Source organism: Alternaria alternata (assembly GCF_001642055.1).
Source record: "Alternaria alternata strain SRC1lrK2f unplaced genomic scaffold CC77scaffold_12, whole genome shotgun sequence".
Classification (NCBI taxonomy): Eukaryota; Fungi; Ascomycota; class Dothideomycetes; order Pleosporales; family Pleosporaceae; genus Alternaria; species Alternaria alternata.
This window is the reverse complement of record NW_017306201.1, coordinates 786,411-801,518: the sequence shown is the minus strand read 5'-3', so window position 1 is coordinate 801,518 and position 15,108 is coordinate 786,411. Positions and strand designations below refer to the sequence as shown.

Sequence of the window (15,108 nt, the reverse complement as noted above, 5' to 3'; positions counted from 1 at the left end):
ATAGCAATAGCGCCCGGGTTGTCCCCAAAAATGCTACAAACGACGGCGGGTTCAGTCCATCGCTCGTTCTCTAGCGCTATGGCCATATTACCTATGATGATCATTTCTGTCTCAACCTCTTCCACTTCATAAGACCCAACCTCGATCTCATTCGTTTCTCCCAAGTCAACATCAAAAGTCACACGCATATCTCTGGTCAGAAGGCGCAATACCATGGTCGTCATCTGGAGCGCGTTCAACATCTTCCAGGCGACCCAATTTGTTCTAGCAATTACGTTGACTAGCTCGGCCTATACTCATCTGTTTCTCTGGCTGCGGCGCTCTGATCTTTCAAAATCATCTTTCAATTGGGGGCAACAATATCAGGACGAAGATGGAGAAGCTTCCAAAGAATCACTGCAATCATTCGCAGATCGTCTGCCGCGAGCGGCGTTTGCCCTGCATACTTTCATTGGTAGCTTAGCCTGTTTTGGGTTAATTGTGGTTGACTCTTGCCATGGAACCTCGCTCGGCGGATTTCTCCAATTTGGCATATGGGTACCCTAGTCCTTCCGTAGGTATACTCAAAACGAGGCTGACGTCAAGCTTCTAGATCAATCTGATGCTACAATCTGTGGCGTTATTCACCGAATCATCTGCTCCACGCCGATTTCGTCAAGCAATTTGTGGAAGCATGAACTGCATCAACGTATCATGCGCTCTCCTCTTCGGTCTTTATGTTGGATTACCAAATTGGAGCACACTAGGAAACAAAGGGCGCGTTCTTATGGCGGTTGAGTTTGTGTCAGCCGTGCTAGCATGTGTGTCTGGCTTGCTGCTGCCACGCCGCCCGGACGTCTTCTGGAAAGGAATTTTGGTCGATAGACGATTCACGGCCTCCGCGTTTAACATCTTCTTCTTTTCTTGGTCTCTATCAGCGTTACGCAGCTTTTCGACAGAACAGTCGCCAAAGATATACAACCTTCCTCAGCTCAATCACACGATACGCGCGCTACCTCTTTTGCAGCGCTTCCAGGACTACAGATCGCTTCGAAACGACAGTCGCTCACTCTGGAAAGATCTGTTTTCCATCAATGGGCGACAACTGGTTGTACAACTGAGCATGACAATTTTTGGATCTATCATCAGCTTTACGCCTCAGATAATGCTTCTTGGCATTCTTAGGGCCATGGAGCGAGATTCTGGCGGGGAAAGCAAACTTTTCACCACAGCTCCATGGGTTCTTGGTCTGGGTATGAGCATCATATGTACCGCTTTGATGGACACAGGAACTATTTGGGTCTCAAGTGTAAACTTGGGAGTCAAAATGCAGAAGCAACTCACCATGCTTCTCTTCGATAAGATGCTCCGTGGTATCTCCACGCAATTAGGAGAATACGACGGTGAAGACGGTTCCGGAATAGCAGATCTGACAGGTGTGAACGTCATCAGTCTTGTCACTCTGGACACGCAGCAGATTGGAAACTGCATTCGAGACGTCTATCGAGGTTATGAGGCTGTCATCAAGTTGATCATCTCTGGATGGTTCATTCAGCAGCTCATGGGCTGGGAAAGTTTGCTAGCTAGCATCGCCGTGGTTGTGTTGCTCTTCTTCGGCAACGTACTTGTTGCAAAGCAACATGCGCGTGATCAGATCGGACTTATGGAGGAAAAAGATCTTCGAGTGGCTGCCCTCACGGACGCTCTCGGAGGAGTTCGTCAAATCAAACTGTCCGGAACCGAGCAAAATTGGTTGACATATATTTCACAGTTGCGAGAGAAAGAGTTGGCAAGTCTATGGGCAGTAAACCGATGGAACATGGCTTCGAGCGCAATCTGCACCATGACCCCAATCATGCTTTCTGTGCTTGTCATTTCGATACATGTATACGTTACTGGACAGCTGAAGGCATCAACAGCTTTTACAAGTCTGTCTATCTTGGGCTCCATCAACAGCACACTAGGAGCTATTCCGCAACTACAAACCGGTTGGATACGCGCCTTGAACAGTTTGAGGCGTCTCGAAGACTACCTCTATGCACCTGACAAATGCTTCCCCTCGACTGATCACGACGAAATTAGTTTCCAGAATGCGACTCTTTGCTGGAATGGATCAAGTCCGGATGTGTTTTCCCTCAGAGATGTGACCTTATCTTTTCCCCCGGGCGATATAAGTGTCATAGAAGGGCCCAGTGGATCTGGAAAGAGCTTGTTGTTGGCCGCAGTTCTTAGCGAGTGCGAATTGGTCGCTGGTAGCGTCACAAAACCCTCTGTCGCCACCCATGCGCCAACAATCGCAGGTCGCTCTTGGTCTTTGAATTCGTCTATCGCGTACGTCGGACAGGCTCCTTGGATTGAAGCTGGTACAATCATGGATAACATCACTTTTGGTTTCCCGATGCAAGCAAGGCGTTTTAGTACGGTACTTCATGCTTGTGCTCTCGAAACAGATCTAGCAGCTTTGAAGGATGGCGACCAGACCGAAATTGGACCGCACGGAGTGAACCTGAGCGGTGGGCAACGCTTACGCATCACACTTGCGCGCGCCCTCTATTCCCCCGCGTCTATTCTAGTTCTGGATGATATCTTCAGTGCTATTGACGCTCACACAGCGCTTCATGTAGCGCAGAACGTTCTAGGCGGCTCCCTCATCCAAGGTCGTACTGTTATCTTGGCCTCACATCATCCTTCTCTCTACATGCCCTACGCAGACTATATTGTATCGCTATCCGGTGGAGGCCAGTACGAATACAGATTCACAGAACGTTGTGGCCTCACCAAGCCACAGGAAACTGTTTACACGACAAACGAGATGGCACCGAGACGTCGTCGTGCATCAACTAAGACGGCTGCATCAAGACATGCTCGCAAACCTTCTGTTCTTTCGGTGGCTTCCATTGAGCCATTCCCAATTACTGAGTGTACCGATGCCGCGGAAGTCTACCGATATGTCGAAGAAGAGCAAGAACAAACCTCTGGATCACAACACAAGACCTTGATACAGTACTTGCAGTCCATAGAACATGCTTGGTATCTCCCTCTCGCCTTACTAGCTTATGCGAGCTACGTGGGTATGCTCGTAGGACAGGTATGTCACGCCGTCAGATAAAGATTACATTGAGACTGATGCACAATAGTCATGGTGGATCGCCCGTTGGGTACAACAGGACGAACGAACGACCCACAACTCACCCGATCCAGGTCGTGAGAACGAAACCAGCCTTGTTTGGTACCTGAGTGTATATGTCACACTCGCAATAACTTCGTGTGTCTTCGGTATAGGCCAGAACTATTTAACGTACTGTTGTGCGTTGAATGCATCAAGACGTCTATTCGACATGCTTTTGAATGCCGTCCTGCGTGCGCCAATGGACTTTACCGAACGGAATCCACTGGGCCGGATAATGAATCGTTTCACAAGCGATACAGCCATCCTCGATGAACAGATTGGTCAAATCATCGGCAGCGCCTTGACAAGCGCCTTGATGTTGCTTTCTATTTTTGGAGTGAGCATTACCGTCAGCAGATGGATACTACCCATGTCAATTCCGATGCTTCTGTTGTGCGCATACAGTGCTAACCAGTTCCTTCGAGTGGCTCGCAAATTGAAGCATCTTGACAACATAAGCCGAAGTCCAGTCCTGGAGGGCTTTTGCTCTACGATGGATGGATTGCCCACTATTCGGTCTATGCTGCTGCAAGAAAGATACACGACCAAGTTTGCAACCCTGGTAGACGACAACACACGAGCGCTTTTGAACCTTTGGCTTATCAACTCATGGTTTGGATGTCGCATGGCGTTGATTGGGTCAGCCTTCGTCACCATGGCTAGCCTGGTCATCGTCTCAATGCCCGGTACCACAGTCGCCATGACAGGCTTCGCACTAGGATTCTTGATCCGCTACACAGACAACATCTGTACATTTGTTCGAAACTTTGGCGGTCTTGAGCTTGCACTCACTAGCACCAGTCGCGTCATCGAGTATACGAAGATTCCTAGCGAGAACTATAGTGGCGGGCGCGTGCCACCTGCGGCCTGGCCAGAAGAGGGTCGTGTTCACATTTCCAACCTGGTCATTCGGCACGCACCCCATCTGCCTCCTGCACTGAATCGGATCAGTTTTGAAATCGGACCTAATGAACGGGTGGGGGTTGTCGGTCGCACGGGTGCAGGGAAATCAACCCTCGCCATGGCCTTCTTTCGTATACTTGAGGCAGAACAGGGCTCCATCACTCTTGACGGCATCGACATAGCGGATGTGGCTCTACAGCAGCTTCGCCAGCGTCTTTCGATAATCACGCAGGACCCGCACCTCTTCCCCGGTACTGTACGCTCAAACCTTGATCCTTTTGATACTCATGACGATACTGATCTTCTTCACGCTTTGGGCCGAGTTCACTGGCCAGGCTCAGATGATTGGTTCAGCGAACAAGCCGATATGGTGTCCGGTTCGGGACTATTCTCAGATGCTGATTCCGTCGTCCCTAGCCTCCACCATGCAACGTTGATCCAAGGTCCCTCACTACTCTACCAACCCATTCTCGATGGGGGAGAGAACCTCTCTCAAGGTCAACGTCAACAGCTTAGTCTTGCGCGCGCTATCGTAGATCGCTCGAAGCTTCTCATTCTCGACGAAGCAACGTCTTCCATGGATCCCGACACAGATGCGTCGATCCAAAAATCCATACGTGAACTCTCCACTTGTGGATTTGCATCTATGCTTGTCATCGCGCATCGCATAAGCACAGTCATGGACTTTGATAAGATCATCGTTTTAGACAAAGGAGTTGTCGTGGAGTCGGGTAGTCCTGAAGATTTGCTAAGGCTTCCTGGAGGATATTTTAGAGGCCTAGTGGAAAATTCTAAAGGGACGGATGAATAGTCTGGATTGGACAAGATAGTACTTGAAGACGAGATGGCTCAAAGTACGATAATGCAAGGATTCGCACGAGGATGCGATCCACTGTTTGGTGGTAGAAGGCAGATCGAGCGCTGGTAGCTTGTAGAAGAGTAATTGGGCGTTCTAGGTCATAGAAGCATGCGTAGTAATAGAAGAATATCCTTCTCTTCGACACCAAGGAGTGCAATGCAGTCCCGTCACGCGGTTGGGGCTAATCACATTCAATCACGCAAAATGATCACTCAGGCACCCAAATCCACAAGACAACTTCTCATATTCTTACACATGTTCTCGCACCATCTGGTACTTCAGCTTTTCGCGCACCACAATATATCGCCCGCCCATTGGGTATCATGCATACCCCCCATATCCATAATCCATGCTATGCCTTGCCCTATATATGATATTCCAGAAGGAAGAAAAGAAAGACAAAACGCCCTCGCTATGCATACAAGTGTTTTATATGATACAACCCCATCGAACCTCGACCTTCTTCTGAAAAACTTCCCAACACGGATCAGGACGTCTAATCCGACAACTCAATAGCGTCGTCCTCGGTAGCCCCCGGTTTCTCGTTGCCGGCTAGACCTTCACTACCGCCATCTTCTTCTTCTTCTTCTTCCTCATCATCCTCGTCATCCTCATCTTCCTCATCAAAAGACTCTAGCTCCTCCTCGACCTCGTGCTCGTCCACATCAACCTCCTCTTCGTCAAGCTCAGAGTCCTCATCATAATCAAGCAACTCTTCATCTTCCTCGCCGTCATCGAGCATCTCAGAATCCGCGTCTTGCTCTGCGTCTTGATCGTAGTACTCTTCTTCCTTCTGCTCATGTTGCTGCTGGGAGAGAGAAGTAGTATACTGAGCACCAGGATACGAGTCCGTAGTACCAAAGTGATTGTTGTACGGCTCAAGTTCATCTTCTTGATCAGTCATAACGGCGTTGTCGATTAGTAGAGAATCCCCATTGACGGCCTGGAAATTGCTGGCTGACATGAAATCACCAGTGTACTGTTCTTGCTTGAAGCCCATTGGCTGTGTCTTCGCCTGTTGATTGTACGAGACCTGGGTCGGTATCGGCGAAGAGATATCCAGAGGCTCTGTACTAGCAGGTCGAGTGCTGGCAGGTGATTTGCTAAGACCCTGTTCAATCCTGTAGGCACGAACGGCTTCCGCACCCTGGCCGTAGAGATGGCGGGGTACGAAGCGGCTCGTGCGATCCCAGTACGCTGGACGGCTCTTTGTCGAGGTGCTGGTGCGGAATGTATTGCCGTACGTAGATGTACCGTATGTAGAGTGCTGGCTTTGCGATGCAGAGAGGCCAAGGTTAGGTACACTACGACTCCAGTCGTGTTGGACGTTCGACGCAGAGGCGGCGACAGATGTGAGACCCCTAGCTCGTGCGATGAGCTGGCTCGCATTACCGTCAAAAGATTCCCTTCGATACACGGACCTGCTAGGGGTAAAGGAAGGTGGTGGCATCTCGGCCTTTGAGTTTGCTAGCGTCTGCCGGGCCCTTGCAATGAGACTACTTGTCGAATCATTGAACGAAGACCGTCCGTTGAAAGACACTGCGCCGTTGAAGGACTGAGTAGGTGATACTGAGGATGCTGACCTTCTGAAAGACTCCTTGATGGCTTCGACACGAGCACGCTGCTCCTCAAGCATAGTCTTCGGTGCGGACTGCTCCTGGTGCTCTGGCGCAGGAGAATCCGGTGATAGCTTAGGTCGCTTTGATTCGATCAGTTTTGGCTTTTCTTCGTCCGATGAGCCAAAATCAAAACTGCGCTTGCGGTGCTTGCTTGGATCGATGCCTCTAGCTCGTAGCCTGAACCAATCAGTCTCGGTTCGGTCTACGGGTGCATTTGCAACTGCTTGTTGATAGGCCTGCGAGTACGCGGAAATCGATGTGCTAGCGTTGCTTGTGTTCTTGTCGAATGAGGCCTCAGGAGCTGTGTTGTTGGCCAACGTTGGTGCCGGTTTAGTCGGGCTCACACCATTTGTCTCGGAAGCTTGAGCCTGGTGACGCTCTTGGGTTCGCTTGGCGCGCCGACTGTTCTGGGGAGCCACAGACTGCTTCAAAGATGATCGTCCTTCTGGTGGCACCACTGTTGACGCCTTGCCGTTCGAGATCGCCGGTTGTACTGGTGCAGGCGTGTCTGCAAGTTGCTCTTCTCCCCCAACCTCTACCTTCGCTCGCTGTTCCTTCAATCGTTTCCTCCTCTCCCGTGCCTTTTGCAGCCGCCTCTTCTTCTCTGCCGCTGCCATCATCTTGGCCAAACCCGCTCGCTTCAACTCTTCCAAGTATTTTTCGTACTTCCGGTCTACCATCGCTACCCTCTTCTCCATTTCTACCGTCATCATAGCCACCCTGGCCATGTTCATGATATCGTTTTCGACAAACTGCATTATCAATCCTTCCTGTGGGTTAAACATTACATCCGCCGTGAGCGCATGCAACGCCGCGTCCTTCTCCCGTATCCGTGCTGCGCGCGCCTCCTCCTCTTGTAGTTTACGTTGCCTTGCCTGTCGTGCCAACTCTTCTTGCTGTTCGCGGGCCTTTCGCTCTCGCTCCGCCTGCGCTTGTCTTTGTTGTGCAGCGGCAGCCTCTGCCGCCTCCTGCTGTCGCCTCTGCTCTGCTTCTTTCGCCTGCTTTGCCTGTTGTGCTTCCCGTACGCGCTGGCGTGCCTCGTCCTCTTTTCGTTGCTTCTCAGCAGCTTCCTGTTTCGCCTGCTCCGCCTTCTTTGTTTCCTCGTCTTGTGAAGATGTCTCAGCTGGCGGTGGTGATCCAGCAGGAGTGAAGGAAAATCCTTCCTGTCGTAGTCCATTTGCAGGGGTAGAATTGAATGACGATCCAGTAAAGTTGAAAGCGGAAGCAGGCCTGGGCGTAGCTGTAGGGGCTGATACTGTGGGTTCAGGGACAGAAGCTTCTGGTTGAGTTTGAGGTTTAGGTTGTGAGGGTGCGAACGATCCGGACATGAACGGATTTGCAGGAGTTGGAGGTGTCGTAGACTGAGGCTGTACGGCATTGTTCTTCAAGAAAGGGTTCGCGGGGGTCGTTGATGTTGTTGACTCTGGGTGCGCAGCATTGTTGAACTTCAGAAAAGGGTTTGCAGCAGTCTGTGGTGTAGATTCCGACTGCGCAGTGTTGTTCTTCAGGAAAGGGTTCGCTGACGGTACAGGCGATGCCGAAGGCCATTGATTGGCGTTCTTTTGCAGGAATGGGTTGGGCTTCGCTTCCGCAGGCTGCGCGAATTGGATGTCATTCTTTGAAGGATCAAACAGGCCAGGCTGAATTGCTTTCGCGAACGGATTTGGAGATGTTGTAGAAGCGCCATTAGGCTGGAAGGGAGACGCGGCCGGGTTGTAGCCAAAGTTGCCAACGGAAGATTTCGTCTCCATAGCCTGTTGCTTGAAGATGTTGGTCGTCTCCGGAACGAACAGCGAAGATTGATCATCCATTTGCTGAGCTTGCGCAGTAGACAGGCCACCCTTTTTGGCCTCCTGGACGGTCAAGCCTGCAATAACAGCTGACAATGGGCGGCCACATCGCTTTACCTCGACAATCGTTTCGGAGAAGAACTGAGGCTTGACATCGGCTTTCGGAAGCACGTCAGCTTTTCGGTTGAAGTTCTTTTGCTTGATGTCCATGAAAGTGCGGCCTTCCTCGTTGACCTCGAACACGAAGCCGTGCGCCTCACAAAACTCCACGGCTTCTTTTTCGGTGTCCATACCAAGAACTTCCCTCAGCTTGTCCGTTGTCCAAAACTCGACAGGGACTTGGTGCCTGTACAGACCGACCCGATAACAACGCCATACTACATCAAGCACAACGTGGCGGACCCTATTAAAAGATATAGCGGCCGCACATGCCATGAGATATGACACCCTTGGCGACTTGACCAGATCCCAGAATCGCTTCCAGTTGGACTGGCACTGCACGAAGCTCTTGTAGTTGTTGTGAATGATGATGGTTTTGAGGAGGCGGAAGATCTCCAAAGCGGTCTGCACTCGTGGATTGTTTCGTAGGTCGCTAGGCAGACGATGGAGTTCGTTCTCGAGCTGGGTACTGGCGTAGATGGGGGCTAGAATCAATCGGTATGCCCAGAATTCGGCTTCGCATTCTGATATGATGTTGGCCCGTCGGTTATCGGCGTATCGCTCTTTAAGTGAGATCAGCGTCTGGTTCAGCTGCTCGACGTCTTGTTGATGCGAGTAATCATCCTTTGTACTCCGTGCCATGTGGTGGGCCGAAAGCATGTAGAAACGGGCGCTGTACTCGAGGGAAGTGAGCAGTATGGCGATGTCGGCTCTGTTTTCGATGCGTTGCGTCCGGAGATCTTTTCGAATAGCTCGCGTGCGGTCCCAGAGCCATGAGTGAAGGAATTGGAAGTCATCTTCATCTAGGCGTCCGTATAGGTATTTGAGGGTTCTCTGCAGAAATTAAATCACGGACATGTATAGACTGCTGCTAACTTACCAAGCAAGTGGGCGGCGACCGAATCTCCGAGACCAGCTCCACGTCCATGCCTGCCGCCGAGCGTGCATATGCCTTGACCATGCGCGATTCGTCTGCGATGCGTTGACTACGGGACGGTAGGTGTTGGGTCTCGGGTGTACATTCTGGCGCCTTGACATCCAGTTCGACTATGCGACGCACGCGCTCGTATTCCGGACACATCTCCTGGCATAAGCCGTACAGCTTGACGGAATCGACCAGGCGCATTTGGCCCTCTGGGTTCATCAAGCCGTCACGAATGAACTTTTCACGTATCTTGGGGCGCTCCGCTTTAATCTATGACTGTCAGTACTGAATAGCTAGGGAGACATCCATAGTCCTTACGTGTTGTAGTCGCTTCTGGTATTCGTGGGGCGCAAACGATGGCGTGCTCGACACGCCGAAGTGGCTTGTATTAGAAGAGTTCCTATAAGAGTCATGTTAGAATAGGCCGCGAGCGGCCGTCGGAGGCCCTCGTCTGGTATGCATCGCAACGATGGCGGTGGTGTAGTATGCTCCTGGTGACGGCGCCATCGGTCCGCCCGCGCCCTGTGCTAAGGTCAGAGTGGGTATGCAGACTTACGAATTGTTGTGGTTGTTCTTCGCATCCGCGCTCCGTCCTCGTCCCTGTCCGGGTGTGTATAGGCCTTGCGCCGGTCGCTCCTCGTTTTGCGCATTGTTTCTACCGCGCGCGCGATTGGCATTGAAATTGTTGCCGCCTTTTGAACCGCGTCCTCGGTCGCCTCCGCCGCCGCTCTTTCCGCCTCGTGGTGTCGCCATGGTCGCGACTCTATCACGAAAGGTGTTAGTTCGCGATCAATCCACGTCAACGTCACGACCGGTGTGCATGCGACAAAGAGGTTCGGTACGGGCGAGCGTTTGGCAGTCGTGATTTGGGCTGCTTGGCCGAGTCGGGTTGGATGCGACTGGCGGTTGCTGCTGAATGCAACAAAGGCCCATGAATGTCGCGAACAAGAGAAGCCGTGAGCTCAGAGCCCGGGCCCGTGACGCGGTCGGGCGCCTTGGCATACGTGTGGCTGGAGCCCCGAGTCTCCGCCCTTAGTTTCACACTTCCGCCTGCACCATGTGCAACTCTCTCCTCAGCGCCACTTCACCCGGAACTTCACGCATAGCATCCATGTCTTTGATTCGATATCTTGATTTGATATCTAACATACCCGAAATATTGTTCATAACCATGTTTTGTGTCCACATGTCTTTCCCACCACTTATTTACCGTTGCATGGCTAACGACCACCCACACAACCTGGCCACCTTCCCACATCCTCTTCCATAAAGACCAACTACCCCAAGCTTTTGTACAACGCCTTCTAGCAAGAACAGTCCCAAACCTAGGAAACTCGCCTGGTATCCAATTACTTCCTCCACTAGGCAGCCATGAACTTTTGTACCGGCGTCGTTGCAATGCAGTCGTGAGCGGCGTGACGTCGTATGGGGTATATTGCAAGACGCGGGCGATCGTGAAAGGTAAAGCCAAGAAAAGCGCACCAGAACATGTTCCAGCGAGAGTGCCGAAGCATCCAGCATGGCAGGGTACCAAGTCGCTGTGCTGGAACAGAAGCTCAACAAACGTGGCAGCAATACAAGACAAGAAAGGGGAACGTTACATTCGTGAGTCGTTTCGAGGACATGAGAAACTAGCAACAAAAGGACCAAGACACAATCATGTAGGCAAACGCGAGAGATGCACGCTAAGTCGCAAGCAGTTAATGGTGAGAAGTTTCGGGTTGACAGCTGATGCTGTTCACAGTAGGTAAACCATCGAAGAACGGCGGAACAAACACGTCATGATAAACAGGAAATCCAGCGCTGCTTTCGAACGTTGAAATTCCGGCTTGAGGATGGTAGGCTGGGAACATGGAGAACGGCTGCTCATATCCAGATGTGGTCGCTGGGATTATGTCGGACCGGCCAACACCCTGTTGAAACTGTGGGATATGATGGTAACTTGGAAGACCGTTTGGGAACTGTATTGGTTGGTCGTAATCAAAGTTACTCCGGACTGAAAACCGACCCTGGTACGGTACATGGTCGGCCAGCTTGACGTCCAAGTCCATGTTGTCATCCAGGTGACAAGCGTGCATCGACTGACCAAAGGAAGTGTTGAGCGTTGTCGTGGAGCTGCCCGCATGCATGTGTTGTAGATGCGGAGCTGGATCTCCATGACTTGGAGCTTGCGCCTGTTGTCGCGGTTCTCGAACCTGTCCCTCTATTCGCACATGCGACTCGGTTGCGGTGTTGTCGACCTCGGTGTCGTGGCCAGATTCGTGGGCGTCATACTCTGTTCTTGATGCTGGCTTCGTCCTGGTCTGTCGAACGCGTTTCCTAGGGGCGGGAGCCTGCCGTGGTGGTCTCGTAAGTGGTTGCCAGGTCACATGTGTGCCTATACCAGGATCCCGATTCTTTGTACCTTCATAGAGGGTATATCTCGCAAAATGTTCCTGGTATGATAGTGCAATGTCGAAAAGATTCGGTATGATCTCGCCCAGGGCTCGCCCTTGCATCCTCTCACTAAACGCAGAACCTTTGGACGAGGAGAACTGATCCGGTGGTGTTGTTTCTACGGCATAGTGCGCTGCATTCCTGAGCCTGGTGACCCAGTCCATGTTACGCTTGCCCACGTCGATATTACGGTGCTGGAGCATGAGATCGACTGCTAATGTCAAGAGACCTGTAAAGAGTTGGTTGGCATCCGATTGCGAACGGGAACGACAGCTTACCATCTTTATCCAGGTGAGAGGGCTCTTCATAGGGCACATCCCGAGGCCACCAAGGTGGGGTACATTCCTGAGGCTGTTCATTAGGCAGCTTCTTGTGGTATGGACCGAACCGGGTCAAACGCTTCGGCTCCAGTAGCTTGACCCAAGCCGTGACGATAGGGCGTACTGGCTTCATGGTGAGTTCGTCCAGCCGTTTTCGGAAGAAGCGCTTGAGCTCTTTCACGTCACCAATGTAGAAGGTGTAGGACTTTGCGGCTGGCACACTGACATCTCTGTCGTCGCATTGTTCGTCATTCTCGTCGTCGCTAGGCTGCCGAGCCACGGTTCGACTCAGGCGTCCTCTTGCTTGTGACCGAGTTCTCTCACGCTTCTTAGTCTGGCGTTCTCTCAACAGAGCTGGACCAATTAGCGAAGGGAACTTTCAGAGCAAGCACTCGATCTTACCCGGTACCTGGGATACGATAGACTGGGAGACTGGCATCACAACAGCCCTAGGCGATTCTGCCGGACGGGGAGGTCCCTGCAACTGTGCTGGGCCGTTGAATAGATGTTCGAAGCCGGGGATTGGCTTAAAGACGCGCTCTTCACGACCGTCAGGCGAGATGACCTTCCAACAGCCGATGGGTGTCGGAATGGCGACAGCCTCCTCTGGTTCGTCCTGCTTGACGGTGGCTTCGATAGCTTGCGAGGATGTTGCCTGAAGGCGTCAGCATATATGCCCATCGCTCTTGCCGATTATACCAGGCGTATGCCGGTCCCGGTTGTTTGGGTCACGGCAGCCGCTAAATGTGGCGCCATCCGCTGGAAGCGCAGGAGCGAGCCGAAACCTTATCAACTCCCCGAGACATGAAAAAGAAACAACACTCACAGACGACTTCCCAAAGTCATCGGCACCATGAACCATCGCCCAAGAGTCTGCCCCACTTCGGTCACCCGTCATGGCAGCGCCATCGCTCGTCTGCATCGGCTGCCGGTCCCTGGCGGGAGGGGCCGATGGGTTCACGGGCCGGAACTTCGCCATGCAGGTGGGTAGTTATGGAGTTGCAGCTAACGGAGCCCGCGAACTACTCGATGGAACGCCTTTACTAATATAAGAGCATATATCGTCGTCTTGTGGCGTTCGACAGAAACACAAAAGTAGGGATAGGCTGCCCATTAGTCAGTTGAATCTTATACCAAGAGGAAACCACCTCATTGGAGCAACAATCGAGGCGAAATAGATGGTCGAGATCGGGATGATCGAGACGTGACTCGCTGAGCATGGTCCTGAGCTGCGCACACTTCGCTTAACATCTTGCGCTGGAATTGCTTACCGGAAAGAGCCAGTCCCGGGCCAAATCCCAACTTTTGGGCGAACGAAAGATGCCCCTCTTCTAGTTGCAGATCCGAGATAAGCCTGAGCTCGGTGTTGGGTTCAGTTGTATCGTAAAGGTGCCGCCACATCCACCATCGAAGAGACTCGGCTAGTCACGATCTTCCTAGCCACTCCGAAGGTGTTTGAACGAGGTGCCAGTAGCTATTCGGGGAAGCTAGTTGCGGGACCAGAGGCGGGCGGTACTCCTGTTTGACTGTTCTTTGCGAATATCGTCCGCGCCAGCGTTGTGAACCTAAGCAGAGCCGCAGTATTCAGGGTAAAAAAGCAACGAACGAGTTCTTGATGGAACAACGATAATAGGACCGAATGTATTGACCAGGCTCTCAGGTTATAAAGCAGGCCTCACTTCATTATAACAAGCCCCAGATCTGTCGACTCCTATCTCCTGCACACTGCACCTACCCTCATACGCATCCGTTCGGCGACGACAGGCGTCTTGACCTCTTCAAGCAAACACACAGAACACATCGCATGAAATGCCTGTCCGCGGACAATGGACCAAGGGCTACCGTAGCCGTTGAGCGACAGGAGGCGTCGACCTGGGGGTCTGAATTAGGGCTTGTGGAGACGTCTCTTGCATCTTCCCACTCCCCCGAATGTACGCCGTAACTCTATTTGGAGACTCTGCGCTCTCACTGAGTAAACGTCGAACCGAAAAAGTGACCAGCTGCGGGTCGGACAGGGATCCTGACGTTGTTCCGCATGAGTGTATACACACTAGTGTTGAAGCCTGTTCCGTGGCGCATACGGGGTCCTCGTGATCGATTCCATCTGGATAGCATCAATCTACGATTAGTAGTTCTGATCAGGAACCCATTGAGCGATGACAACATGCTGCCATCACCGTAGACACAATCACATCAACGCCAGACTTCGCGCACATATTGGTAGCAGGTGCAGCTCTCTCGACCCCACATCTACACATCCCACGCAAGCTGTCAAGCTAGTCTACACTGCGATAAAATTAACGATGGCGTCTCGTCCACAGCCAGACGCCGGTCAGACATCAGATACCCCACGGCTTGCGTCTATCCCCTGTAATCGTCCTCGTTGTTCCACCTTCGCATACCACATTACCGCCAGTCATAGCACGGCCACTGAAATGTACAGCACGAGGCTTGAGCATCACATGTGGCGAGAGCGCTAAACAGATGCACCCGCATCCCCGAACCACAGGAACAAAGCCGTCAAACAACCGAAGGGTCTTCATCCTTACGGCACTGCGCCCATTCTAGCGCCACGGGCTGCATCTAAACGAAGTATACAAAAATGCTTCGAAGAATCCTTTCGATCTCGGTCAGGTCCGCGCCGGTTCATCCGCTTACCAGGCTGTTGGCGAGAGATTGAGATCAATCTGGCTCGATAAATCTGATCGATGCGATCTGATGTGAGTTGGCCCAAGACAAGTTAGACAGGTGTTCCATCTCGCTAGCGCCTGCGCACAGTTGCTGTACGTGATGGACTGATTCCTGCAGATTGCCGCACAATGTATCTACCCTTTCTGCTGTTTCACTCTCGTCGTGTGAGGATACCGACTCACCGACAACAATCTGCTGTATTCACATGGCTTGGCCCTGAGCTCATGTCGTATAGACAACCCAGACCCGGAACCCAGA

The 15,108-nt window shown here is 52.0% G+C and overlaps 3 protein-coding genes across 3 annotated transcripts; 1 reads left to right on the top strand and 2 right to left on the bottom strand.

Annotated features, from left to right (window-relative positions):
- Positions 1-194: 194 nt before the first annotated feature.
- CC77DRAFT_1071943 (P-loop containing nucleoside triphosphate hydrolase protein) lies at positions 195-4,862 on the top strand (the record flags this gene model as incomplete). The annotated part of the gene is made up of 3 exons (XM_018529141.1): positions 195-537; positions 593-3,067; positions 3,117-4,862. Exons 1-3 carry the CDS (start codon positions 214-216, stop codon positions 4,860-4,862), a joined length of 4,545 nt encoding a protein of 1,514 aa, XP_018385312.1. The 5' UTR covers positions 195-213.
- A 274-nt stretch (positions 4,863-5,136) lies between these two features.
- Positions 5,137-10,088, bottom strand: CC77DRAFT_1021240 (hypothetical protein). The gene is made up of 3 exons (XM_018525224.1): positions 9,722-10,088; positions 9,359-9,673; positions 5,137-9,312 (listed from the first exon to the last, which is right to left on the bottom strand). Exons 2-3 carry the CDS (start codon positions 9,620-9,622, stop codon positions 5,407-5,409), a joined length of 4,170 nt encoding a protein of 1,389 aa, XP_018385311.1. The 5' UTR covers positions 9,623-9,673; positions 9,722-10,088; the 3' UTR covers positions 5,137-5,406.
- Positions 10,089-11,103: 1,015 nt separating this feature from the next.
- CC77DRAFT_1062223 (hypothetical protein) lies at positions 11,104-13,138 on the bottom strand (the record flags this gene model as incomplete). The annotated part of the gene is made up of 4 exons (XM_018528503.1): positions 11,104-12,068; positions 12,118-12,513; positions 12,562-12,814; positions 12,986-13,138. The coding sequence occupies 4 exons, from the start codon at positions 13,136-13,138 to the stop codon at positions 11,104-11,106; spliced, it is 1,767 nt and encodes a 588-aa protein (XP_018385310.1).
- Positions 13,139-15,108: the final 1,970 nt, after the last annotated feature.